Raw genomic sequence first — 26,948 nt, 5'->3', positions numbered from 1 at the left:
ATGGCTCCTTTCTCATTCTGTAAACCTGTCCCTCTGAAACTGTTGACTGTTTCCCATTTAACATCATGATCACTGCATTTTGCTTTCATGCTGTCTAGACTGTGTCGTTTAAAAAGAACGTATGAACACATTCACCCACATTAAAAAAGCAAAAAAACAAAGCCCTTAGAATTATGATTTGTTTCTATGTCTGAGATATTCCCTATGCTGTCTGGCATGCTGGTTTATTTTGCTTTTAAGAAAGGCTCATTAGGAATGGGTGTGTTCTGCATTCTTTTCCCTCTCCCACACCTTCTGCCACTCCTTGTAAAATACATGCACTATTTTAGTGTATTTACTACACAGCTATTTAGAGTTCCATCCTGAAGGTTCAAGGTGGGTCACTTCTCAAATAACTTAGTATCAGGACAATCACAGAATCAAAACATGCTGGATCTCTCCACTAAAAGCTCATGCATATTGCAATTGGCTGGAAGCGATTTCTGTTTTTGGCTGTCTATGATTTAATGGTATTTGTTATGCAACCACAAAGTGAACAAAGATAGCCTATATTTGCTTAAATGAGTACAAATTTTACACAGTTTCTGGCCCTGGTGTTTTGTTTTGTTTTTTGAGGGGAAAAGATTCATTTTCAAATTAGTCACAGTTTTTCTTTTCTAGAATTATCAGGCCCTGGCATATATCTAGTCTGACCACTTTAGTTCCAGGCCTCTCATTCCACCTTCAGATTTGGACCTTGAAGCTGTTAGTTGTTCATAACCTTGAGGACTTGACTACCTCAGTCCTATTTGTGAGATAGAGAATCTATCCTATCTTAATCATAACCAGGAGCTCAGAACATCTTACATGGGTATCCCCTCCTCTATGTTAATCTCACAACAACCCTGTGAGGTAATTAGCTTGAAAGGAATTGACAGACCTAAAGTTGTTTTAGGCTGATTTTTCACTTTTGAAATGCCCTGTGGCATATCTGGGAGTGTACCTGCTGCGGGGCTTCCCACTCTGCTTGTAGTTCCCCACGGCTGCGCGGCTCTTTCCTTCACTCAAGTCAGGGCCGGTGCGGGAAGTCCCAGCTGGTTCCCAATGAACCCAGGACTTTCCCATAAGCACCAAGCTCTTCCGCAGTCTCTTTCAGGCATGTGTGGGCAGCCCCCATTTCCTGCGTTTGTATTGGCTGAATCTCGCCCCATTCCTGCCACTCACTTTCAGTACTTTTAAAGAAAATTATTAAACAGAGAGAATCACCCTTTCCCCCACTGCAAACTCCTCACGTGTGTGTGGGGAGAGAGGGGGATTCTCTTGTTTTGGTGGGATGGGCCAGAGCAGCAAGGTGGGGAAAGTGGCCCTGGTGATGCTGCTGTGGAGTTCTGAACAGCAGGAAAGCCCCCGGAGCAAGAAAAAGAACCTCCATTTTGGCAGTTCTGGAAAGCCATGAAGCAAAGCGAGTGCTCCGGGGCGGCACCAGGGCAACAGCGTGGCAGACACACTGCAGCAATGGGGGCAATGAAGAACTCTCCATTGCACCAAGGCGTTTCCCATGCTAAAAGAAAAGCAATTTCATCATGAAAAACTGGCCTTACATGGCAAACTGGAGATTAGAGTCCAAGTCTGCTCAGCCAGGTATGCAACCTATACCGGTTCTTTAGGGGAGTCAATGGATAGACATTCCCAAGCAAAAGATTAGTAAGTCTATCTGAGAAAGTTCTCGTTTCTTTGGGACTGCATGTGTAAAGAACAATTGTGGCAAGTTATCTATGTCCTTACTTCTCTATGCATCACATCAAACGTTCTATAGAAAGGTTTATACACATAGTCACACTAAATCAGAGGCACTCTTGAGGCATAATAACCTATGTGAAATTACCTTATATTGAGTCAGGTCAATGGTGGCTCTGAGACAGATCTCCCCTGCTCTTTTGGCTGATATCTTTAAAATGAAGATGCTAGAGAGTGAAACTGGTATTTTACAATGTGAAGGGTGTTCTTCATTTTGGGCCACCCATGAACTGAGTGACTGCCTGAATTTTAAACCAGGCAGACTGGCTTATCTGAACATTGTTTTAAAATGTATTTTAGCCCATTCTCCCATTAATATAATCAAAAGGGATGCAGATTCCCTCCACCCCCAGGAGAAGTGACATTTGGGCTTACCAAAATTATTCTAGTTGATTTTTTTCCTGCATAAAGTTGAATTGTTCATAGTTTGATTGAAATTCCAGTAATGGATTGAAAGTCTGATAGGAAGTACACTAGTAAGAAAAAAATGCAATGCATAGGGGCACAGAAACCAACATACTGATAATCACACCCTGTGAAATTACAGTTCTCCAAAAGTCTCCAAGGCCTTATCAGTTTTATTTGCTACATTTCCACACAGCCAAAAGAGGCATTATGACAATTTAAGCAGGGTGAGAAACATGGGGGGGAGGGGGGGCACTGACGTAGCACCAACTGAAAATCCCCATCCTGGAGAGTGGAGAGGTGTGTGAACTTGGCTACAAAAAGTATGCCTGTTAGGAAGGCCTCCTACATCTTGAATTTACCAAATCAAAATGAATTAAATACAAGAACTGACACTTGGCTAGTTGAATCTGGTTGCAGTAGAATCACACAGGGCTAATTAAGTAGATTGAATATATACTATACAAAGCTGAATCAAATACCTTTTATTTTAAAAAAGGTGAATTTTATTTTGGGATTTTACTCTGGACCAAGGCTGGGCCTGAAACTTCTATAATCTTATTGTCCCATGTTACTAGGTGTTATTGCCCTCTACAGGACAGATCTTGATTTGTTTCAATGTTTGGTCTTTTGATTGTAGTGAAACTGACACACACATCCCCACCAGCGTTTATCATTTTTAGTGTCCCAAGTAGAATTCTATATGTACAAAATAAGGAACATGAATATTTGGCTTGTTACTTATAAATACTGAATATAATATTCAGTTCATTGTGTGTAGTATAAAAATAATTGCTTTTGTGTATTCCAGTTTTCTACATCTGTAAAAATGGGATACCACAAAGTACATTCCATCCATTCATCTTCTTCACACCATAGCTGTATGGATGGTCCATGTTTCCATGGATTTTCCTGTTCATGGCCCCATGGATTTTCCTGTTCATGGCACTTCACATACAGTTCAGTCTGTGTTTGAATCTATCAAGGTTCCTGCACTGTGAGGACTTTGGATTTAAAGCAGATAAAACTAGGAGTTCTTGAGTCCCACTCTGCATACATACATATACATGCATAATTAATGTACATAACAGCCTAACTTTTTTTGTGAAGCATCTAATCTGAAAAGTCAGGAATCTCTTTAAAAATAAATCAGATTTAAAATCAGTCAGGGGCTATTATGTACTCATGGTCTTCCCCGTGATGAGCATCCATTCCCTTTGGGGCAGATTCTTAGTTGCACACACATTCCCCCCTCCTTCAGCACTCACTACGAAGCAGATCAGAGAAGCCCTGCGGCTTCCAAAACTTCTTTAAGTGTGATTTTTTTCATTCTCTTCACTGAAAAAAAATGAAGATTAGTTGTGTGTACTCTGCCCACTGCTGCTTTACTTGCCTCTTCCTCCTTCTCCCATCCACTTAACAGCAGTTAGTGTTGAAAATCATGGAAAGGTTTCTGCTGCTGACTGGCATTATATATTTATGAAGAGCAGAGAAGCCCTTCCTGGGGGAATATTTGGAAACCCCTCCAAGTTGATAAAAAAAACCAGTGTTGTACAGTGGCTTATTGCTATATTGGTGATGTGAAGTCTCAGCTACAGTCAGGATTTTGCAGCCTCCAGTTTTCTCACCTCTAAATGGTGAGAATAGTAGCAAGTCTGCATCACCAGGCTGTTGTAAAAGGTGTGTGAGATGTAGAGAATCTGGCTTGGTGGGGTTTGGTCTGTGTATGGATGCTTTTTAATGTGCTGTGAGTCTCTAATGTTTTGACTGCAATGGGCTAACAAGGCTATTTCTCTGGAACTGGGCACAGTTGTTACACTAATTTATATTTTAGCACTGAGTCCAGCAGTCTATGTTTGGGCTTCTGAATATGCGCCTTATATTCAATCAGACTATCAAAGTTAATATTGCCTGGGCTCTTCCCATCACCTATGAACTGGGGCCTCTGCTTTCCTTTGCTCTGCCTCTGCCTTCCTTTGAAACATGATGAACTGGGGAAACATCATAGTCAGAAGAAAAGGACTGTGCTCTTAACCTCGGACTCCAGTGAGGGTCTTGACTAGAGAGAGTCAGAGAGAGATCGAGAGATCAAGGCACTGGGCATCCTTTCTATACTGCTCTAACACTATCCCTTTGATGTGTAGATTGCTACTCTCAGGGAAACTTCCTTCCTTCCTTCCTTCCTTCCTTCCTTCCTTCCTTCCTTCCTTCCTTCCTTCCTTCCTTCCTTCCTTCCTTCCTTCCTTCCTTCCTTCCTTCCTTCCTTCCTTCCTTCCTTCCTTCCTTCCTTCCTTCCTTCCTTCCTTCCTTCCTTCCTTCCTTCCTTCCTTCCTTCCTTCCTTCCTTCCTTCCTTCCTTCCTTCCTTCCTTCCTTCCTTGCTACTTCTCACACCTCCACTCACATACACAGCATCTTGCAACCATGAGGGCAGGACACAGGTTCTGTAGCTCTCTATATTTTAGTTAGTTAGAATGGATTAGGAACTATATTTACTCTATCCAATCCAGAAATGGAGTTCCTACAATAGATGAAGTATATTTAGTTTGAATTGGATGGCTTTGCAGTGCACACTAAAGTCTTGTTCACTCTGATAAATTACCAGTTGAGAGTCTGGGACCCAGATTTTGAATATATTTTCCAATAGGTTATAGAACACAGCATCCAACAAATTATGGGTGCCCAGATTACCAAATAATAGTGCCAGATTATGGTAAATTCAAACTAAGATGCAATACCTAAAGAGTTAAATTTGTCTCCAGGGACCTCCCAGGAAGACAGTCTGCTGCTATGCAATTTACCTAACTAAGAGCTTAGCTGTCTGTGTGGAGGCATTATGTATTCTATTTGTATGATTAAATCCTCATGCTCACATATATGGCTTCTGTATTGTATCTGATCCTTGATATAAAGTGTATTGGAAATGTTGCAGGGATGGCTGCCAATAAAACATGATATTTTCCAGGATTCTTAGATGAAAACCAAAGCTGGCCATTAATATCAGAAAATGGCTGATTAACTCTGAGAGATCTTAACATCTTATTAACTACATTGAAAAGAGGTACTACTTTTAAAGCAATTTCTGCATTCCTGTGTAGTTACTGATGACAGAGAAAATAAGCTCCCCCACATCTTCATAATAAGATATTCATGAAGCTGTGGTTCTTTATCCCCTTAAAGAAAATCAGAGAAGTTTTGAAAACTCAGTTCAGTAACTCAGCATGCAGACATTTTATCATCTAAGCAATCAAAATCTGTTTTTGTTCCTATCAATAATTAACTCTTTGCAATTAGTAAGTATATGTTTCACATATAACTTATTGCTAAGAAGAATATTAAAGCTAGTCCTTTAAGGCTTGTGGCAGGTTGGAAGGAAGGAGAAGATGTAATTCGTATTGTACAATGTGAGAATGGGTTTTTTTCAATCTATCAGTAGTTAGATGCATACTTACAGACACCTGTTTGGAATTCAAGAAACATTCAACACACTTCTATTGTGAGTACAGTGGAACCTCGGTTTTCGTTGGTAATCCATCCGAAAAGAATCGATGAAAACCAAAACCGATGAAAACCGAGGAAAACTTTTCCATAGGAATCAATGTAAATCCAATTAATCCGTTCTAGGCACTCCAAAAAACATACCAAAACACATTTTTGGTGAATAAACATAGTGTTTAATGCTGAAAACAGTAACAAACAATAACACTAGGACCAGCTTCAGAGCCAGTGGACCAATGTTGCATCAGAAAGCTGTCCAAAGAGGTCTGTTTCTGACACCTCTTTAAGATTTGTCTGAAATGGAGCAAGACATTGTCATTAAACAAGTTGCAGACATGGCGTGCAACAGCTTTGTCCGGGTGATTTTTCTCCACAAACCCCTGCACCTTACTGCAAATCAATGAAAACCAAGGCAAATTTTTCACTGAAAAAAACGATGAAAACCGAAGGCAATGAAAACCAAGGTTCCACTGTATATATAAAAAATGAAAACAGGATACTGTAACAACAATTAATAGTTATTTTGGCTGGTTCTCTTATCAGTTCTCTTCATGTTACACAACTGGCAATATCTCAGTGATAGGACACCTATGTTGTATGTCAAAAGGATCTCAGATAGAAAGTGCTGAAATAGCTCATTTGCTACCTGAGCCTTCCAAGAGTCATTGCGGGTTGGGGGAAAATATAATTCTAGGTTATAATTCTATTTATTTCTATCATTTATCCCTCTTTTAGCAGATATTTGCATTCTGTTAAGAATTGAAAAGGGAAATGTGTAATTTTTTTTCAAAGGCATCAATTTCATATTTGTTCACCTATAGGATTCAGGCTAGAAATCACCCCTGTGAACAGAGAGATCAAATACATGATATGCTTTACTATGGCTTATGGAACTAGAGAAAAGGGGCAAAAGGCCCACTACCACTATGTCCACTGTGGAAAATTGGGCAGGAGGTAATCAGGAGGTGCATTCTTCCTCTCTCCTTGCTGTGCTCCTTCACAATGTCAAGTGAACAAGAGTTGTTCAAGTTGAGTTCATCCAGAGTGTATGTGACTGTGAATCCAGTCAGTTACCTGTGACGAGACACGTCAGGTGTATTGTATATTTGAGCCCTGTGTCATAAAGTTGGAGTAATCGGATTAAAACTCTAGGATTTCCCAGGCATTGTATTTGCAATGTGTCACACTGTTTTCAGAATGATTTGCTTGGGGTATAGGAATGACTCATTATTTTCTTATAGTCTGAACTGAAATTGTGTTGCATGGGGATGTTTGGAGACTCATTTCGTCAGAAAGAATACTAACACAACTTGTTGGAATAGAAATCGGCCGCAGCCCAAAATTTATTTAACACATAACCAAGAAACCTTGAAGCTGGGCGAGCATACCAGAGCACATCCTGGCCCCCAGGTAGCAAACCACTGAACCTGGTTATAGGGCAGCCCAAGCTGACCCCTTAGGCCCTTCGGACAGAACCCCTGTCCGGCACATCCCCCGAGGGAACGGAACAGGAAGTTACTAGGTGCCACAAGGACGCAAACCCAATTTGTGACACCCCTCCCTGCCGGGCAGCGAGCTCTCAGCGCAGCCCCCAGGCTTGGCTTTCGCGGAGAGCCTCTATATCGGCCACCACCGGACCCTGGCAAGGCAAGTGAGGCCTCAGAGATGGGAAGGTCCGGCATGCAAGCTTCTGCCTTCCCCAAATAGGGGATGTGCTCTTATGCCCCACCGCCCCAGTGAACTTCACGACATAACCATAACAATATGAACAACCCCTCAAAAAAAACCCCTTCCAATTGGGGACGGGGAGGGAGGGCCTTAAAAGCCATCTGGCCTTGAAAGAGGCTCCAACTCCCCGCCGACGCGAGCGCTTTATAAGGCTGCCAGAGGCCCCTGTCACGCGCCGGCACCCGGCCATCGTGACCGCCTCATCCGGCCGGGCGGGATGGAGGTAGAAGCCTCCAATCGTCCCTCTCTTGCAACGGGCGCCTCCAGGCTGAAGCGCTGGGGCTGATTTCTGCATGGGGAATGTTTGGAGACTCCATTTCATCAGAAAGAATACTAACACAACTTTGTTGGAATAGGAAATGCGGCCGTCTTCAGAGTACCCAAAATTTAACATTGGCCCCAACATACGCACCAAGAAACCTTTGAAGCTGGGGCGAGAGCATACAACAGAGTGGCACATCCCATGGCCCCCTGTGGTAGCAAAACCGCTGAATCCTGGTTATAGGGCAGCACCAAGCTGACTCCTTAGGTTCGCTTCGGACCCAGAACCCCTGTCGGCAGCACATCCCCGAGGGAACGGAACAGGAAGTTACTAGGTGCGCCACAAGGACGCAAACCCAATTTCATGACACCCTCTCCCTGTCGGCATGCGAAGCTCTCAAGCCAGCCCCCCCCAGGCTTGGCTTTCGAGAGCTCTATCGGCCACCACTGTGGACCTCATAAGGAGGCCCCTCGAGGTGGGAAGGTCCGGCATGCAAGCTTCTGCCTCTCCCCAAATAGAGGATGTGCTCTTTATGTCCCTACCGCCCACCCGAAGCTGTCACTCCAACAGCTCCTCGCCCCAGCTTCAGCAGCTCCAGAAGTCTCACGAAGCTCGAGTATCGCGTGCTCGCCAAAGTCACTGCAAAACAGAGCAGAACAGATTTCGGCCAGCCGCTCATAATGCGGGCAGCGAAGCCACTCCAGCCAGAGCATGCGGCGGACATCGTGGCAAACCAGATGTCCTGGCCCTAACTCCGATAAGTGGACTCCGTCGGGCAAAACAGTCAATGCTGGCAGAGCATGAGTATCAAATCAACATGGGGAATAACATCCCTCCCATGCTCAGTACCAGCCGGGCTGCTTGAGACCCGACAAACCTTGGATCTGACTTTGTTAACTCTGGCCGGAGACTCATCGCATGTGCGTTCCTCTCTCAAGTCCTCCGGCTTCCAGCAAGCAATTCGACTCAGAACCAGTTTGGATTTACGGCATCTTTGCGGCAACGAAGCAATCTGTAAGTCTTCCCCTCATGGATGCGTTCTGGCAAACGCTTTACTCCCTTGGAAAGCCGAGAAATGCTCACTTTTCCCCAGCTGAAGAACTATATGCCTAGGGAAGCCAGAGCACTGGAAGCACCGAAGTCTCCGCAGACTTCCGAAGAGCAGAGAAGACCACCGACATGCCTACGCCTCGCCAGCCAGTGAATGTCCAGGGGAGGTGTCCAGTCCAAGAGTGTTGTCCCCAGCCCGACTTCTTCGCATAATGCCCAGCCCAGTAACAACAATGCTGTGGCCAACCATCCAAACAAGGTAACGTAGCATAGGCCAACGGAACGCTATAAAGAGAACAAAGTTACAAGGGAAAGGTGTGAGGGCCGGACATAAAACACTCGATAAGCAAGATCTCCAGCGGCCTAAAGCCTCCGAATTTTATGGTTGCAGATTGTCCCTCTTGAGGGAGGTCATAGTAGCTGCCCCAAATCCGAGAGGGAACCCGAGCTCTGCTCTAGCTGGGAGTCCGAAAATTGTAAACACAGCCGTAACACAGCCGTGAATTGAAATCTGAAGTACACTGGATGCTCCATGCAAGTTGTGGATAAGCAACAGGGGACCCCATGCTCCTGCAGGGCTGGATACAGCTAAAAACGCTGAAGCTATCCCCTAGCGTAGCCTTTTATCGGACAGGGTGCCCCTGGTGGGAGGGGCCAATGTCACTCCTCGTTCCTTCGACGTACGCCGCTACCGGGTCAGTCTTGGACCCCGCCAACCATAATGAAGTAAAGTTCTGAGCCCATCGACCATGGACACATTATCAGCCCTTTTGCAGAGCCCACTAGGAGCCAAATGATGGTGGGTGGACGGGCCACTACAAGCCTCACCATTAACCGAAAGGCTCCCATAAAAAAGCCAAGGTAAAACAAGGCCTGGAACAGTGTAGACTCATAGGCAGAGTCACAGAATGTATCTCCTGTATGCGTTGAGTATAAAGTTCCCAGGGAGCTCCTTGGTGCATGGGACGCTTACTATCTTGTGGTCTGGGGAAGCTGGCGCTGCCACACCGGCCACTGCTCTTCTTAGCTTCGAAGCAGCCGGGAGGGCTGGTCAGTGATCCCCAGGGCCTGGCTGAAGTGCAAGGAAATGGTACGCTTAAAATGGACCTTTAATCGTCCTGGCAGCCAATTGAACGGGTCCCTCAAGTCAACTCAAATACCGGAGCAACCAAATCCTTGAGCAAACCCCTGTCGAACAGGCTGCACGATGTAGAAGCCATAAAAGCCAAAAGAGAAGGGTGCTCCAGGGCCCCTTCATACTGTACGCGGCGGGTAAGCGCTGGCTCGCCAGTGACTGTGCAAAGACACCTTCGGCTATTGACTGACTGCCTCCAGCAAGACGCCACAATAGATGGTCGGGACACCTCTCCGGAGAAGTGGTTATTGGCTCGGGAGCTAGTGAGCGAAAGCGGCTGACCTGGACGATGCGAGCCAAAGCGTCAGCTATTATTGTTGAGTTATACCTGGCAAGAAAACAGCCTTTTAAAGGCCGAGATGTTATTAATCAGTGCAAAACCATTACAAGAAATTCCTTACTAGCCAAAGCATCAAACCCCGCTTCTGACCCGCGTGGACTGCCGATTTACCATTCCCTGACCACAGCCTCATTGTCATTACACCAGAACTTAACCAGTGCATTGGTCACGAAACACATCCTTCCAGATGTGAACCGCCGCCCATACCAGAGTGGAACAACCTCCAGGAAAAGTCATGCATCCCTCAAAATTCCGGGTCAATCTGAGACCACGCCGTGGTAGGCCACTCCTGCACACCACCACTGGCCCACTGAAATAAATACTGTAAAGCCTATCGGAAGCCAGCTGCTGCATCGGTGTAGAATCTTGAAAACTATCCCTGCAGTTCTTCCCAAGGAACTTTGAACCAAAGCAGGAAACTCCGTTATAACGCTTCCAGAAAACGCAATCCATACCTCTCTAAGTCTCTGTGCTAAGACCAGAAGTAACCCCTTGACGTGATGATGGGGGTAGGAAACCTGGAATAGTCCGCCATAGGACCCTTGCGAAGGCGGGAACAAAAAGCCCTTCCCGGGGAGTACAACCCCTGCAGGCAAAGTTAAGGTGCTCCAAGCAGGGACCTGTATTTCCCGCGAACTCTGTGCATTTTTTTTTGCACAGGTGTTCGCGATCAGTGCCACGGCGTAATGTTGTCCAGCTTGTCGAGGGCAGGGAAGATGTTCCTGCCACCGTGTCCAATTGAATTCCTAAGTAGAGTTAAAACAAGACACAGGCCCTTCAGTCTTGTCGGCCGCCAAAGGGAAACCCCAAAGAAGCTCCGCCGCCAAGACCTGAAATGCTGACAATATCGCCATCGCACATCTCACAGAGCCAGCTGCACCTACAAACAAAAAAAAAATCATCCAGATAATGGAAGTGACTTCGCTTTGAGTGGTACGCATGCGATCCTTGATTGCCCATTCCAAAAAGGTGCTAAATTTTTCAAAAGCCGCTGCACAAGCTATAGAGGCAAACCCATGGGCATGCATTTCTATACGACATACCAAATGTCAGCTTCAAATTGAAAACTCCTAACAGATTCGGAAGTCCCGAAGGTGTATGGGCAGCAAGAGACCTGAAAGGCCGCTTGACTGTATGTCACATTTTGCCAACATCCGGAAGCAGTTCCCACCCTCCCGGGGATGAGACTCACTGCTTCATCCACAGTGGCATAAACCGAACAGAGCAGATGCCTGGAATTCGATGAAGTCGTCGATTCACCGACCCCTCAAGCTATGGGAAATTAGGACAAATGTTGTATCATCCTATACTTCCCTGGGGTCCTTTTGGGTACTACCCCAATGGGGAAACCGGAGGTTGGGTAAGACGGAGGGCTGTGCAAAGGGACCTGCAATTCTGCCCACCAAGCATTCTTTGTACCTTTGGCAGCGTTTCACTTTACCGCAGAGCGAGATTCCTGGCTGATTTTTAAGTTGGGAGCTGAGGTTGCCACCCTACACCCCTAAAAAATGGGATGTGAAAACCAAATTGGAAATCCCTCTCTTTAAAAGTACAATGCGTCTTCCCGACATCGGATAATACCCGTCCAGCCATTGGCATAAAAGCGTTACACTGCAACGCTACCGGGAAGGGCTTAGTACTCTGCACCAGAACCTCCGGGACTTCAGGAGGCCCTTCTGGGGCCCGGGGAATGATCCTCCCTCTGGCGCCCTGCAAATCCTTCTCTAGAGTTGCCGGAGGCCAGGGTTCCGGCCACGTCGGTGTTGGAGGCCGAGCCAGTTCGCGGGCATTGTCCTTCTGGTGTGGGCCCCAAAGCAACGGGAACAGCTGTGCTGGAACCTACAGTGATCCCTCTTACAGGAGCCTTGGTTAAATGCCCAGCAAGCTGGCTAAAGGCGAGGTCCTGCTGACTAAACCCAACACCATTTTTCCTCGGCCCATCAGCCCCAGTTGATGCAGTAGCATCCAGATGACGCGAGTTTTAATTACATTTGTCATCATCCACGTCTGATGCGTGTATTAGATCCCCCACACCTGCGTCTCGGACGATGTGAGTGCACTCTTGCCCGGAATGCCTCGCCATCGTATTCTGATAGCAGCCGCATCCCCTGATAGGGGATGCGTGCCCTCAAGAACATTAAAGGCCCAGTATGAGCAGACAGAATTGCCAAGCCCTTAGTGGGTAAAGCAGCTCCTATCAGAATATATATTGAGCGAACCCTTTTCCAGCCAGTTGTCGGAAAGGAACGGCTCAGCTCTTTCGCTGGGCGTTCTCTTCTCTTCTTAGCTGACCGGGAACCTGTCTCTTCTGGATCCCTTCGCCGGCCGCAGAACCGTGAAGATATCTCCACATGAAGTAAAATTCCATCCAGGTAGCTACGTGTCTCCTTGAACTTCCTCGGCAAATGAGACGCCTGGGGGGTCCCCAGGGTCCCATGCGTCGCAGCAAAAGGCTGAAGCCCCTAAGTTCCCACGTCACCCGTCCTCCACTGCCAAGCTCCTTTTCTCCTCTGAGTAATCCAGAGGGGAAGAGCTGGCACCTTCTCCCCTCTTTCCCAGTAATCTCCAGCTGCTTGGGCGGAATCCTCATCTGTAGACTCACCAGACGAGGATGAGCTAGGAGACCGCCGAGAAGATCTAGCGCGACGAGAGGCCTTTTTTCCCCTCCCCCTGCTTCTGGCTCTGGCCTCGGCAGACTGGCTGGCAGAGCCTGCTGCAGCTCTCAACACTGCCCGTTGGTCCAGGCAGAGTACAATCCCCAGTCATCGGCTCTGGACCACGAACTATTGGGACAGCTGGTCCCGAAGGAACCCACGCCCGGGGTGCCTGGCAACCCAAGCTCTGATGGACCTGAGTCCCCCCAAAATTGGTGGCAGAGGAACCCAAGCTCTGTTGGACCTGTGTTCCCCTAAACTGACTACCAGAAGAACTTTGAACTTGAGAAGGCCAAAAATAAGGGGGCTGGTTCCCCATGAAACCTCCTGGCCATTGCCCAAAACCAGGGGAGGGGTTGAATTGGCCTGGCCATCCCATACCGGGGTTAATATTCATGCCCATATACGGAGCAGAATATGGATAAGTATATGGCATAAAAAAACAGAGTTTCCAGATATGGGCAGCCCACTTTGGCCATGAGGAGGCATGAGCACAGAGGGACTATTCATCCCGGTCCGAATAGAGGGAGGCCGAGACGGGCCTGGAGTTCCCGGCCCAGGCTGCCCCAGCACCTCTATGCCGGACCCCTGCTCCAATCTTACGGCCTCTGGTCGGATTACTGTAGGTGCTCCATGCATGGCAGGCTTCCCTGCGCTGGAAGAGGAGGGGATTGCACCTGTTGGAGTAAAAGAAACGGCCAACTCTGTCAGGGTGTGGCATGGCTGACTCAAATTCGAAGGGGGGGAGGAGTGGGCCCCACCTGCCCCTGTTCTGAAGGCCTGAGTGGCATGGTTTGGCCACCCTTCCTTGCTCTCTTCTTTGTGCCTTTAGGCTTCGATGCCATGGCCCTGACTAACTCCACCAATAAAATTGCTTTGTTAATTCAAAACCGCTTCTGCCCTTGTTTGCTGTTTGTCCCTTTTTTTATATATATATCTATGACTATACATATGTATATTGCAGTTTGACACAAGTGCAGAGTTCTTGCAGCTAAAGTGCCTAAAAGAAATCACACTCCACATTGGACTTTGTAGCAGCCTGTAAAGCAGCCTAAAAGTTTTCCAAAATGGCCGCTGCCTTTAGCGGCCTTAAGCTATCTGAAGAATATCAAAGAAAATGGCTGCTCCTTCCAGTCCCTCCCACCGGGAAGTGGGACAAAATGGCCGCCGCACCGCCTCGGGCGATGCTGGCCTAAAGATTGTCCCTATGAGCTCACCAAACTGCCGGTCAGCAGGCAGCCCCCAGAGTAGTCCCAAGGGAAGGACAATGTCGCCCCTACCCTCGTTCTTAAAACAGACGCAGGTCCCTCCGGGAGCCGCTTTCTAATTAACGCCGGGAGACTCACGAGCAGCAAAAGGAAGGCAAAACTGGTCGCCGCCGCCGCTGGCAACCTCAGGAGGCCGCCGCCAAGGCAATGCCGCTGGCTCGCTTAGCGGCCGAAGCCCTTGATATCCCTGCAAGCCTCACGGCCGGGCAGCCAAACGGCCGCGGCAGACGATCGTCGGCTGGACGGATCGGGCTCCGATGAAAGCCCTCCGATGAAAGCCCTGCGCCCAATATCTCCCCCGCCTGCCTGAGAAGTCGAAGGAAGATCGCCTATCACACGCACGCACCGGGCCGCGACCAGCCAAAGGCCGACGCAGCAGCCGCGCGCCCTACAAACGCCTGTCCCGTGAGTGGGGAGGGGGTGAAAAGCTCCCACGAGTCTCGGCGAGGCCGATCCTCCTCTCACAAGGCCGCAAGGAAGCTCCGAAAACAGTCTCCCTTAAAACGATCTGGCCTTGAAAGAGGCCCAACCCCCGCCGACGCAGCCTTTTAAGGCTGCCAGAGGCCCCTGTCACGTGCCGGCACCCGGCCACGTGACCGCCTCATCCGGCCGGCGGGAGGAGGTAGAAGCCTCCAATCGTCCCTCCCCCCTTGCAACGGCGCCTCCAGGCTGAAGCCTGGGGCGCGATTTGTCTTTATATGGTATGATAATGTACCAGGACAATAACAACAAGTACTCTATGAAATATAAAGAACAAAGTCCAAAGGGCTTTCATATAGCAATAGCCAACATATTCTAGCTGCCTAAACTCATAGTGTAGCCCTATTTAATTTTATTCCACTGTCCTCTTCTTTGAAAGAATTCATGGTTGGGTTCCATTTAGGCTGTTAAGGAGACCAAGCTTGTTTAATTTTACCAGTAGAACAGCATTGTTTTTCTTCAGATTTTTATCACTTGCCTTTAGACCTGAGGTCAACAGCAGCTTTCCTATGAATCCAGTGTTAATGTGTACAACAACAGATACTTGTTAAATGTATGGCTTGCACCTGATTCTTCACTCTAGGGTGTAAAGCAAGGTGTGTGGTTTTTTTATCATGGAAATACACTGTGGAGATACTGTGGGGATGCAGCCCCTTATGCAATGACTTTTCCTGCCTTCCTTTTTACCACTAGCGATACTGTGCATTTTATATTGAACTTGTTCGACAGTCAAGCTTGCCACATTTGAAGGTCTTGGTCAGACATGAGCCAATCACCCGCTTTGCTTGGTTTGCACTAAAGGCCATGAAGCCTGTGAAACAAGTTTGCGTCATTGTTTCTTTTCATAATTCAGTATGTGCTAAAATACTGCTAATCCAAACAGATCACCAAAGCCTCAGTGACAAATGTTGTAATGATCTATTTGCCACAATCAGTGAACACCAGTATTTCATTTTTTTCCTTTGCAGAGACAATAGTGCCAATAGCAATTATTGCTTTAAAAAAAAGTTAAATCTTCTGAGAAAATGGTAGCCATGGTTGCAGGGAAATTTGATTGTGTTCCACTGGACTGTCAGGAAGGAATACATTGAAACAGCCTATAAAAAAGCCATCAAAAGATTGATGAATAGTCAACCTGCTTGGAGAAAAATCAGCTTCCTCTTTGTGAACAGGATTTGAGGGTGTCTAAGCGTCTGTACTCACCGAAGCAGCTTGTGACTGCCAAAAACTCATCTTCTGAGATGGCCAGGAATACAGTGCAGATCTCCAATCCCCCCCCCCCCCCCCCCCACACACACACACGCTGAAGTGTTTTCTTGCACTACAGGCTTTTTAGGTGAATGATTTGGTGTTTATGACCAAAACAATTGCACACAAACCAAAGCAATAATACAGATATTTATTTCTAAAGACATCCTTATAAAGGTAGTGGAGGGAAGCAATTCTTCCAAGAGTAAAAATGACTTATCAATGTCTTTTATCTAAAGAATTATAAGTAAAGTGGATCTCATCAAAGGGATTTTTGTTTATTCTTTTGTTCCCATTACAGTTCCCAATGGACAGATTCAGAGGGTTGGGAAGTCTTAGGAATGTTGGGAGGTATAGTAAGAAGAACCATGTTTTCCCCAATTCTGTTGCAGCTGGAGCGGCTTTTCAGGAGGCAGAAGGAACTTCAGTGGGAAGCTGGAATTAGCAAAGACCTATTTTATAAACTCAGCTCTGATCATGGGTGTCTGTATTCAACTCATTATTGTCACAATGTATGAAATGTCTGTTTTCTTTTATTTACTGATTAGATTTGTTACATTTTACACATTGACATGGGTTCCAATATTCAGTAGTGCCAAATAAAAACAGGTTGACTTCTTAGAAGAGCTGCTTAGGCATACTATCTAAAAATTTACTGTTTCAGGTTAGGTCTGGGTAAGCGTGAATTGGAAGAACAATAAATTTAGACCTATCTGATTTTTAAAATCATTTTTATTAGGTAATACAATTTTATGTCTCTACTATGCATTCTAACAAAGTGTCATTCCCTCATCAACTGCTGGTGACACGGAAAATACAATTATGTAATTAGACTATAAATGTTACTTGTAATGCAAAGGCAGTGGTCATAGATATTTACTTGCACCAAAGCTCATCAAAGCAAACACAAAAGTATCTTCTAAGATAAATACAGGAACAAAACTTTTCATTAATTCATGTTGAGACAGCAATCCTAAACATGCTCACCAAGAACTACAGTTCATTCATTCACAGAAATTCAGCAGAATCACAGAAACTGAGTAATTGTGGTTCAGATTGCTGCTTGCGGCACAAAAATCCCAAGGATGAAAAAATCACTTAGGAGCTAGAACAGTCAGTTCAGTCCTAAGCAAAGTGACACTCTTTTATTGAGGTTAATTAGCTTACCATTAGGACTGCACTGGGTAACAGCAACCTAAATATTGCTGGAGTCTTTTGTTGTATTCACTGGTACACCAAATCCAAATCCAAAACCTTTATTAGGCATAAAGCAGTGGTACACCTGTTCACGTGAGGGTACATCAACAAAAAGATATCGAAAGGATGTTCAGAATTCATATGAAACTCACATGCACCTATTGCAATAAACTATATGTTCCCACAAGCAGGACTGGAAAAAGAAAGTGTACAGTGCAAGCAAAGCAAAAAGGGTGCAGTGTGATAATTCCTCGGCAAGCTGTGGCATGTCTTCCTGTTCCTACATTCCACTATTTAAGCAATCCTTCTGCAAAACTCCATTTCCCCGTCTTTCCTCAGGGTTTCAGTTCTTTTAGGGACCTTTAACTTTACTGTAATGGTTGAAATGTGCAGCAGAAGCCTGCTCAAATGCACGCCTTTAGTGATAGTGTACAGTCACTTTCAGCGGGGGAATCCAGTGGTCTACTGCAAGACTTTGCAAGTTAGTTTAAAAGGAATCTTGCAAATCTACTGCTAGATAATCTAAGATCTTATGTTCCCTGCAGTTGAAAAAAAAACTTTCCAGAAAAATCCAAGCAGGTCTCTTTGTAAGACAATAATTTCCTTGCCAGCAGGTGAAATATTTAGGTCTGATTTTTCAGTGCAGAATACTAAAAATTTAAATTTGGTTCCTGTCTTATCAAACAGCAATACTAAGCACCTTTAGGTTTTTGCTTGTGGGTTAGGTATACATTTAAGACTATATTCTGAATTAAGACTATATTCTGAATTAATGCACACACTAAAAATTCCTTGTTTTCTTGGCTGTTTTTTGGCATGGGTCAGGTACTGTGGCCCAACAAGGGCCTGCTGAATCCAAGGGGAAGTTTCCAAATAGTCATCTTTTGGATTTTCAAAAGACACACTGAAATTCAGCAGGTGTTCCTCCACTAGTGCTGCTGTACACTGCAAAGAGTTGCACGCATTCTGCCTATCAACCCAGTATTAAAAGCACAGAATTGGGGGGGGGGGGTGGCAACTACCATAAAAGGTCACAGGACTAGATCAGATGCTACAATGAGCCAAACCAGCAGTAGAATGTTGAGTGTAAGCCTCTGATTATTATGTAAATATCTATAGCTCTGTATTCTGACCAATGCAGAGGGTTTTTTTTAATTTATGTGCTGTTCCATTAAGAAAGCTCCACTCACCATGTTACCAGAGAGAGCTAAGTGTGGTTAACTTTCACTGATTTCAATGAAGTGGCAACATACTTGCCTTTCTGTGGCTTGCGAACACTGTTTCTGTTTTGTTATTACTTTAACCCAATATAATTTAGCATGAAAAATAACTTGGGTCAGGCAAGCCAGTGCCAGAATTAAAACAGAAGTAACTCTGGTTCAGGTTGATCTGCTATCATTTTCTGTGGTGGCTCAGGAATCTGACATCAGAACTTCACACTGTGGTCTAGATTGTTATATGTAACATTTATGGGTCCCGTCCCTCTTTTTTTGCTGTTGAATCACAGCTGACTTACGGTGACCCCCTTTGGGTTTTCAAGGCAAGAGATGTTCAGAGGTGGTTTGCCATTGCTTGCCTCTTAGTTACTCCCCGGTTCTTCCATGGAGGTCTCCCACCCAAATACTAACTAGGGTCAGGGCTGAGTGTGTGTGACTAGTCCAAGATCACCCAGGTCCTAGTCCAACAACTTAACCACTACACCATGCTGGCTCTCTATGGGAGTCCCTTCCTATGATTAATTTTGAACAGCCGTGGATCCACAGAGGGAACACACCTACTGAGTTCATTATGTCTAAGAGACCACAGTGGCCACACAAAGTCTATGTAAATGGGGACTAAGTATCCTGTAGCCATGGTGGGGATGACCCACTTCCAGCCAATAGCCATGCACACATGGCTTGGGGGCAGTGCTTACACAGATCGGCTGAAAAACAACACAAACGAAACAGTGGAATGTGGCAGTTACTCTCTTGTGCACTCACCTCCCCCCCCCTGCTGAATAATCACAGTCACTGTACCATGTGCAGCTGCCTGAGGGAAGCGTCGAGAAACATAAGAATAAAACTAATTGCAGAGGGCTGTCCTCCTTGATTATAAGCACTGTTGTACTTTTGAAAAACCTTGACCTGCCTTTAACAGCCTTGAAGTAAAACGAGGCCAGTTAATTATCTAGAATCTGGCTAGCTGTTATCTTTGTATTAAGATTATACTGCAGTGCCATTCTAACTGTATACAAAAAAAAATTTCATTACTCCAGTGGGAGAGAAGTAATAATTTGGTTACTTATTAGTAAATTGCTACTCCAGTGGGAGACAAAACATTTTGAAGTAATTGTTGTAGCCTGGTTGGTACAAGTTTTCTTCTTTTCACACACGCTTGAGGGGAGCAGGCACAGTCATTGGCCACTCCCCGAGGGAGGGTTGTGACTGCTGGTGGCTGAAACTGTGCCATTAACTGATGCATGGGAATACAGGTGTCTGGGAACAGGAGAAGGGAGCTGGTGACACAGAGCTGAGAGGGGAGGAAAGGCAGGAGGGCTCATCCCCCCACCTTGGTCGCCACTATTAACCCTTGCATGCTGATGCAGGTGTCCAGGAAGAGGAGAAGAACAAGGAGGGAGTTGGTGATGTGGGACCGAGGGGGGGGGGAAGGCAGGAGGAGTTGGCCTCCTTGGTGGAAGTCGTTCACCCACCAACAGTTTTCTAGAACCCGTTATATTTTTTCATACAACAGGCTTTACTTCTAGTCTGTAATACTGCACAAATGTTTAATCACACGACAAGTAGACATAATCCTCTGATTTTCCCATGACATTCCTCTGCTGTGTCTTGTTTTGTGGTGTGTCATGGTGGATTCATAAATGATAGTTCAGGATTCAGGATGGTTCACAGAAATCTTAGGGAACAGATGGTCTGTGTAAAATGTATCGTCAGAGGCTTTCATGACAGATTGTGGGCTTTCCGGGCTGTGTGGCCGTGGTCTGGTAGATTTTGTTCCTAACGTTTCGCCTGCATTTGTGGCTGGCATCTTCAGAGGTGTATTACAGAGAGAAGTGTGTAACACACTTCTCTCTGTGATACACCTCTGAAGATGCCAGCCACAGATGCAGGTGAAATGTTAGGAACAAGATCTGCCAGACCACAGCCACACAGTCCGGAAAGCTCACAACAACCAGTCTGTGTAAACATTCCCAAAATATAGCACCCTGTGCATTTCTTTTTGAGAATCATCTTGTGACAGGAAAATCATTTAAAGGAATCCTTATTGTCTATATTAAGAATGGATATTATGTCATGCTTTTATCCATGCAGTATTGGGTATCTCACTAATATTTACAAAGGATACAGACATGAGAGTTATTTCAGTACCAAGAAATGGAAAACAAGTATTTCTTACTTGGATACATTCTTGTTATCTGGAAGCCAATTAATCATGGTCAAAACTGAAACCTGACCAGATTATTTGTTATGTAATATGGGCCCTGAGTCCCTGGCACACCAGTCTTAAGTACATCTACTTGGAACTCATGCAGTATATCTCCAAATAAGTATACTTTAGATTTCAGTCTAAAGCATAAAAATATTCATGGTTATATATATATAACTAGGTATTTGATTTATAAATTTCACATCTATATCTATCTATCGATAGATAGATGTGAAATTTATAAATCAAATACCTAGTTACTTTAATGTACACATTTTGATAGTGGTCTCTTCATTTAGACTGAATTAAAACCAGCATACATTCACCATAAATCTACTTCTATACAAAAACTGACACTCAATTTTTACTGTATATCCTTATTTTTATCTCATAATCAAAGCTTCTGAAATTTTCCATGACAAATACTCACTTACTAGTAACACAAGATAATGTCATTCACAGCGTGACTAGAGATATCAACATTTCACAAACAAACACTGTTGCTCAAGGTCTGTAGATTACATGAATGTTGCAACATTTACCTCTCTTTCAATGAAACCTAAACCACAGCTTTCCACTTGCACTATCCATCATATCAGTCAGTCATCTTGAGGTCATCCTCATTCCTGCTGTGTTCAACGTACTAGGAATGATTTCTTCATATTCTAGACATTCCTCAATGCCTTCAAACACATTGTGAGATTATCCTAACCATGTCACAATGGAGACCACATTCAGCTCGATATTTTCTCATTGTCTGAGTGTCTGTGCACAATCAAAAACTTTGAAACTGCTTCCAAGACTTTACTTAATTGTTTAAGGATCAAACTACAAACAATGCTGGAATTCTGTGACTGGATACCTATTTTTCCTTATCAAGGTTTAAAGCTGGGATCCCCAGCTATGATGAGCCTCTGGGCAATTTGGAATTTTGAGAACAGGTAGTGGGCGCCACAGCCAAATGCCTGCCAGAAAGTGGTGGCAGTCATGAAATGGCTACCACAGGAGATAGGTGCAATTATAAAATGGGAAGCCCCACAAAATATTTGTTGGTTTCAAGCCAGGTTGTGCTTATGGGCCCATGTTGAGGATCACTAGCTTCATGAAAACTGAGGAACGAGGTTATTTGGAAAATGCAGCCAGACATTTTTAGGGTCAAATTATCCCTCTGGAGTTCTAGCATAACATGTAGTTTAGCTGTAAGTGCTAAATCCTATTCAGGTTAATGAAAAATGAAAAAAAAACCCTCCTTGATTTGTTCTCCTTGATAACTGGAATTCCTGATCAAAATATGCTGATCAAAATGAGAATGTTTTCATGCAATTCATGTCTCAGACTTTACAGAAACAAAAATGTCCTCAAAGACTCTGCAAAGAGGTGATACCGCTCACTTTCATGGGTTGGGGCTAGCAGAATATATTAGGACTCAACAGATACCTAAAATGGCTCTAGAGCTCGAGCAGAAGTTAGGGCATGAATTCCATTAAAATATATTTTTTTCTATCTGGTCAGCTAGAACTTATCGATGTGTGATAAGAAAGTTACATTCATTCCTTTGAAACAGTAGTCAGATCACATTCCAGGAAGGAGGGTATTCTCAGCACAGCTGACATCAGCTCTGAACTGGTAAATAAGATGTGGAAATCTTTTGGGTCGATTACAGCCTTCCATATCCTGGAGCAGGAACAGAGAACCATATTGCTGCAGTATTTGAAATCTGGATTTGACAAATATCATGTATGCTAAAAGATCATTATATTTGCTCTTTTGATCTCATATTCTGCTATAACTCATTACTGATGGTATCTGTCCTTTAACTAAAGCATGCTTTGATACATATCAGATGTGTAAAATGATTCTGAAAATATGTTCAGTAATGGATACTATCACAAGCAAAAGGTGAGTCATCATTGGTCAAATTTGACTTTTAGCTTTGGGGGCTATTGGATGTATACACTACAGTGGAGCTTGATTTCAATTTTTGAATCCTCAGTTGTCATTGGCCAGCGACTAGTAGATAAGAAACCCTATTTATTTTAGTGAAAATTCAAAATACCTCAACTAAAATTCGGTTTTGAGTTTGTGATCACATTTATGCTGAAAGAAGACTAGCAAGTTCTATGACAGCACAAAACATTTGCAGTAGAGCTGGACCTTTAACCAGCTTTGACCAATTGGGATTTTAAAACTAAGAAGATATTATCAAGAACCCTGGAATTACATTCCCAGTAAAGGTTTATTAGGAAATATTCAAATTGTTGAGTCCCTCAATTTTTGCAATTTTTTTCAACTGAAGCTTTAACTTACAGAAGCAATATGTTTGTGCTTGTTTTACACATTTAACAGAGGACAAAGAAAAAATACCTTCAGGCTGGGTGAAAACAGAATCTATCATACATTGGAAAAATTAGAGCCACTGTGGACCCTGTGCTCTACTGCAGATAACTCTTGAGTTATCAAGTAACAGCCAGGCCAGCCAACACTTGCTCACATAGCACTTTCCCTATTCAACTCATCTTAGAATCTATCAGATTTGTAGAACTACAAGGAAAACGACTAAGACGGTCTCTTTCTTTATTCATGTTTGACGCCTCCATCCCTTTGGATATGGATTATAGTTGGAATCAGCTATTGACAGACAGTAATCAGACCTGGAATCCATGGAGACCATATCAGGATCAGTTCGGGCTCGTTGACCATAATAGGCATACTGAAGTCGAGAGCCACAATGCATGGTGGAACTTGGCGCAGACATTGTGCTCTTCGCAGAGGACATGGCTGCTGAATGGCTTCTTCCAAATGAAGCTAATTTAGCATGGGCATTTGGAGCAGGAGGCTGATAAGCAACTTTTTGTTTCCAGCTGTCTGGAGGTGTGGGCAGTGTTTTCCTGCGAGCAGCTGAAACGACATTTGCAGCAATGGATTCTTGGATGGTTTGAGGGCCAAAGGCATCATCCACAAGGCCAAGAGGGGACTTAGAAGCTGCTTCCCAAGGAGTCAACCTCTTCCCAGGCTTGTCAACTGCTGGAGCTGGTTTGCCAAAATAATAATCAGGAACTGGTTGGAACGTCACAGGAGAAACAGGGGACATGGATCGCAAAGTGGAAGAAGGTGGCCATCCAGGAAGTGACAAGGACCGTTCTCCATCTCTTTCCTAGAGAGGACAAAACCTCAAATATAATTAATCTGCTGAACAGTGATGAAAGAGACTTCTACATTAAAGCATATGGCAATTTTGCTTGCAACCTATAACATTGTATTTATAAAATAAATATGTAGCTTTATACTTTTAGAAAAAGAATACATTATTTTTCAACCTCTGTAATATTTGCTGAAAAATCCTAACTCTAGTGAGGACCCTATCCCCCAACATATTATCAGTCCATGCTGTAGTCATATCAAGTATCTCTTCTCACTTTTTTGACAAAACAGGATTTTTTCCAATGATTTCCCGTGGGCACAGCTTTGTCCTGGACCTCTTCCCTCCACCTGCAGCCAGCTCGCCTAGTCTTACCCGCCCCCCCAACACACACTCTTTGCGCTGTTTTGCGTATTTCCCCCTTGCACTCCTCCCTGTTGCCGACTACTTCTCACTTCTTAGCCTGCCACATCACTTCTATTGCCCATGGCCTCTCCAGTCCTGCATATCTTTAGATTAGAAAAAATTAAATAACTATGTCAATAGATTGATAAATCGATGCTAATACTAAAAATGTAAAACGTAATAAGACTAGCCAGTCAGTCCAAACACCCGATTTGCCCCTGCATTTGATCAACAAACTGGGACATCTCCAGCCTTGTAGTTTTATACATGAGCAATCAGTGATTCCAGACTACACTGGGAAAAGCCCACTAATGTTTGGGTTTACAACACATCGGAAGATGGACGATCATGAACCTGAGCAGCTTCGAAAATGGCAGTTCACGTTGACTTTTTGTAGTTTTGCAATTTGCATGCCGCTGTTACTTTCCACATTAAAAGACAATCTGTGTTTGGGCAAAGTGTACAGATGCTGTATTTAAGATTTTCATCTTTTTTGCCTTTTTATGTCAATATATCGATCTAGCACTAGAGTGTTAGATCTGTCAACAGATTGATAGATAGATCTGTCAACAGATTGATAGTTTGATAGATCAATCTATTGATAAGATTACAGATAAAAATTAAAGATTAGATTTAAAAATAAAGCATGTATGTGCGATAGAGAATCCGCAAAACATTGCCCCCTTCCGGATTCAAACAAAAAGCCAGCTAATGGATAGTGCCTGCCCTGCTGCAAGCAGGGTGCGCGCGCACACACACACACACACACACACACACACACACACACACACCCCGAAATAAAAAACTCCCCAGCCAATTCTCTTTGAAGTCATGGAGACCTTGCCATGCATAATTGGCCAAGGAGAATTTTCAACATGTACTTTCTCTAAATACATCCTGCCTGGCATCAGCAAGGACTGGCACTTCCCTGTGATTGCTCCTACTTCATGGAACAAGTTCCTGAAGGAGTTGACAGACTGCTGTCCTTGGAAACTTTTAGGATGTGCTTTAAGGCAGTTCTGTTTACTAAAACGTTAAATAGAGGATAGGAGTCAATTTTACTGCTTTTTATTAGGCCAGAAAAAGTTGAGAAATTGTTGTTCGATGTTTTTATCGTAAGCTGCCTTGAACCATGGGGAAAGGGAAGTTATAAATGTTTCGTTAAACTAATAAACAATAAAACTATTACTATCCAGTCAACAACTGCACTAAAAGGTAATGAACCTTTGCCTAGCCCAAAATCAGCAAGAAGATGTTTTCATTGAGTGTTAAAATGAAAGCAGTGATGTGGCCAGGTGGGGCCCTTTTGGTTGGACACTCACACCCTTTAGGTGCCATGACCAGAGGCGAAGCAAGGGGAAACTGTGCCTGGGGTGTGAGCGACCTGTGCCCCTGCCGCAGCATTGCCTGCTCCCACTCCATCCCGGAATGCCCCCCGAATGCCACGCCACACACCTCGACAGCCCAGCCACGCCTCCGCCACTGCTCTGCCTGGGACATCACGCCACCCTGTCCCATGGGTGCTACGCCATTGGCCATGACTAAGAGGGCACTAAGACAAAGCAGCTTCTGTGACTTTGAAGACAATGTTTGAGTGCATTCATATTACATTTTAGCTATTCAATATGGACTATTTTGTTTTTTAAAAACACCCATAGTTTTATTTGCCTTTCACTGAAAAAGCTCCTTGTGTTCTAAAATTGCTCTCTTTAATATGATTAGGAAGCCATGAAGGTGCATACTGAAAGCTGATGTGTTCTGAGACTCTGCTGAACCCTGCTGTTAAAAAAAGAGCAAAAACTGTGATCTAGTGATTTAAGAAATTCTACCCTAGATTCTAGGAGGAATCTATCCATATTTTACCAATCTTCATCTTTTTAGGAAATTACTGCCATCATCCAAAAATCCTCTCCATGACCAAGGATTGCCACAGCAGCCCTCACCCAGCCTCATGTACCTCATACTTCCCCTTGTTTGTGTAGGTCAGTTTTGCCACAACGAGTATTTTATTCTGGCCACATGGATAAGACTTGCTCTGGGTGCATGGAATGAAATGGGATAGAAGTGTTAATGAACATCTATTTCCTGGATCTGGCAGTTGCACGATGCTGTCACAAACGTGTCAGCAAATTTTGATCAGATCATTGGTGCCTTTTCACCAATGAGTTGCAGTTAATTGTTGGCCCTATTTGGAGTTTAGAAATAGGAGGCCAGAATATTGAATGTGCATCTTGTGAGTATTTCATACTTAGAAAACTTACAGTGTAGTTGCATAAAAATATGTTTCTCAGTGAAATCCCATATTGTAAGCTAATAGTTTGAGGTGTTTACAGGTGTCTCTTTTCATGCTGAAATTTGGGGCATTTTTGCTGACAGTTGAAAAAAATAAAGGAAAATAAACAGTGCAGAATGTTAATAAAGGCATAACCTCTCTCTATCAGTTTTCCAGATTTAGTGCATGCACATCAAGTGGGAGAATGGAGCCCTACTCCAACTGCACATGCTTATTTCAAGGTTACATATATAATAGGATGCCTATAGCTCTCTCCACACTGTAAGGAACTCTGCATTTGTAGGTACCTGACTGTATGGACAGAGCCCACATGCATGAAAGGCTCTGTTCAGAAATTCTACTAAAGTTAAATGCTGCAATTTTACTCCCTAGTCCTCCTCCACCATAGATATGTTCATAGATATGTTCAACGAATTAAAAAATTGTCTGTAAAAGTCTCTCCCTTGTAACAGAAATAAGTAGTATGAGGGGAGAAATTGAGATCTGCATCCTTTTGTGGACCCAACCCATTATCTGAATTGGGAGCTGAATAGCCATCCATTTCACACAGAATCAAGCGTAAGAAACTAATTAAAATTCACATTAAAATTCACATTTTGCCTCGGTGATTGATCCATTGATTGCTCCTGTGTGTGAAATATTTAGT

The 26,948-nt window shown here is 44.2% G+C and overlaps 1 protein-coding gene and 1 long non-coding RNA gene across 2 annotated transcripts in view; one reads left to right on the top strand and one right to left on the bottom strand.

Moving 5' to 3' along the window:
• The window catches only part of LOC125440287, a 46,797-nt gene extending 30,479 nt beyond the window's left edge, over positions 1-16,318 (top strand). The window contains exon 3 of the long non-coding RNA XR_007245662.1: positions 16,144-16,318. This is a non-coding gene — a long non-coding RNA (uncharacterized LOC125440287). The remainder of the gene's footprint in view (positions 1-16,143) is intronic.
• A 3,821-nt stretch (positions 16,319-20,139) lies between these two features.
• SYNPO2 (synaptopodin 2) overlaps positions 20,140-26,948 on the bottom strand; it is a 118,689-nt gene continuing 111,880 nt past the window's right edge. Inside the window, exon 5 of the mRNA XM_048509217.1 lies at positions 20,140-23,619. Coding sequence (XP_048365174.1) covers positions 23,044-23,619 — 576 coding nt within the window. The 3' untranslated portion in view covers positions 20,140-23,043. The remainder of the gene's footprint in view (positions 23,620-26,948) is intronic.

The sequence above is a fragment of the Sphaerodactylus townsendi genome, linkage group LG10 (assembly GCF_021028975.2).
Source record: "Sphaerodactylus townsendi isolate TG3544 linkage group LG10, MPM_Stown_v2.3, whole genome shotgun sequence".
NCBI lineage: Eukaryota > Metazoa > Chordata > Lepidosauria > Squamata > Sphaerodactylidae > Sphaerodactylus > Sphaerodactylus townsendi.
The sequence above is the reverse complement of the archived record's forward strand: the minus strand, read 5'-3'. Positions and strand labels throughout refer to the sequence as shown.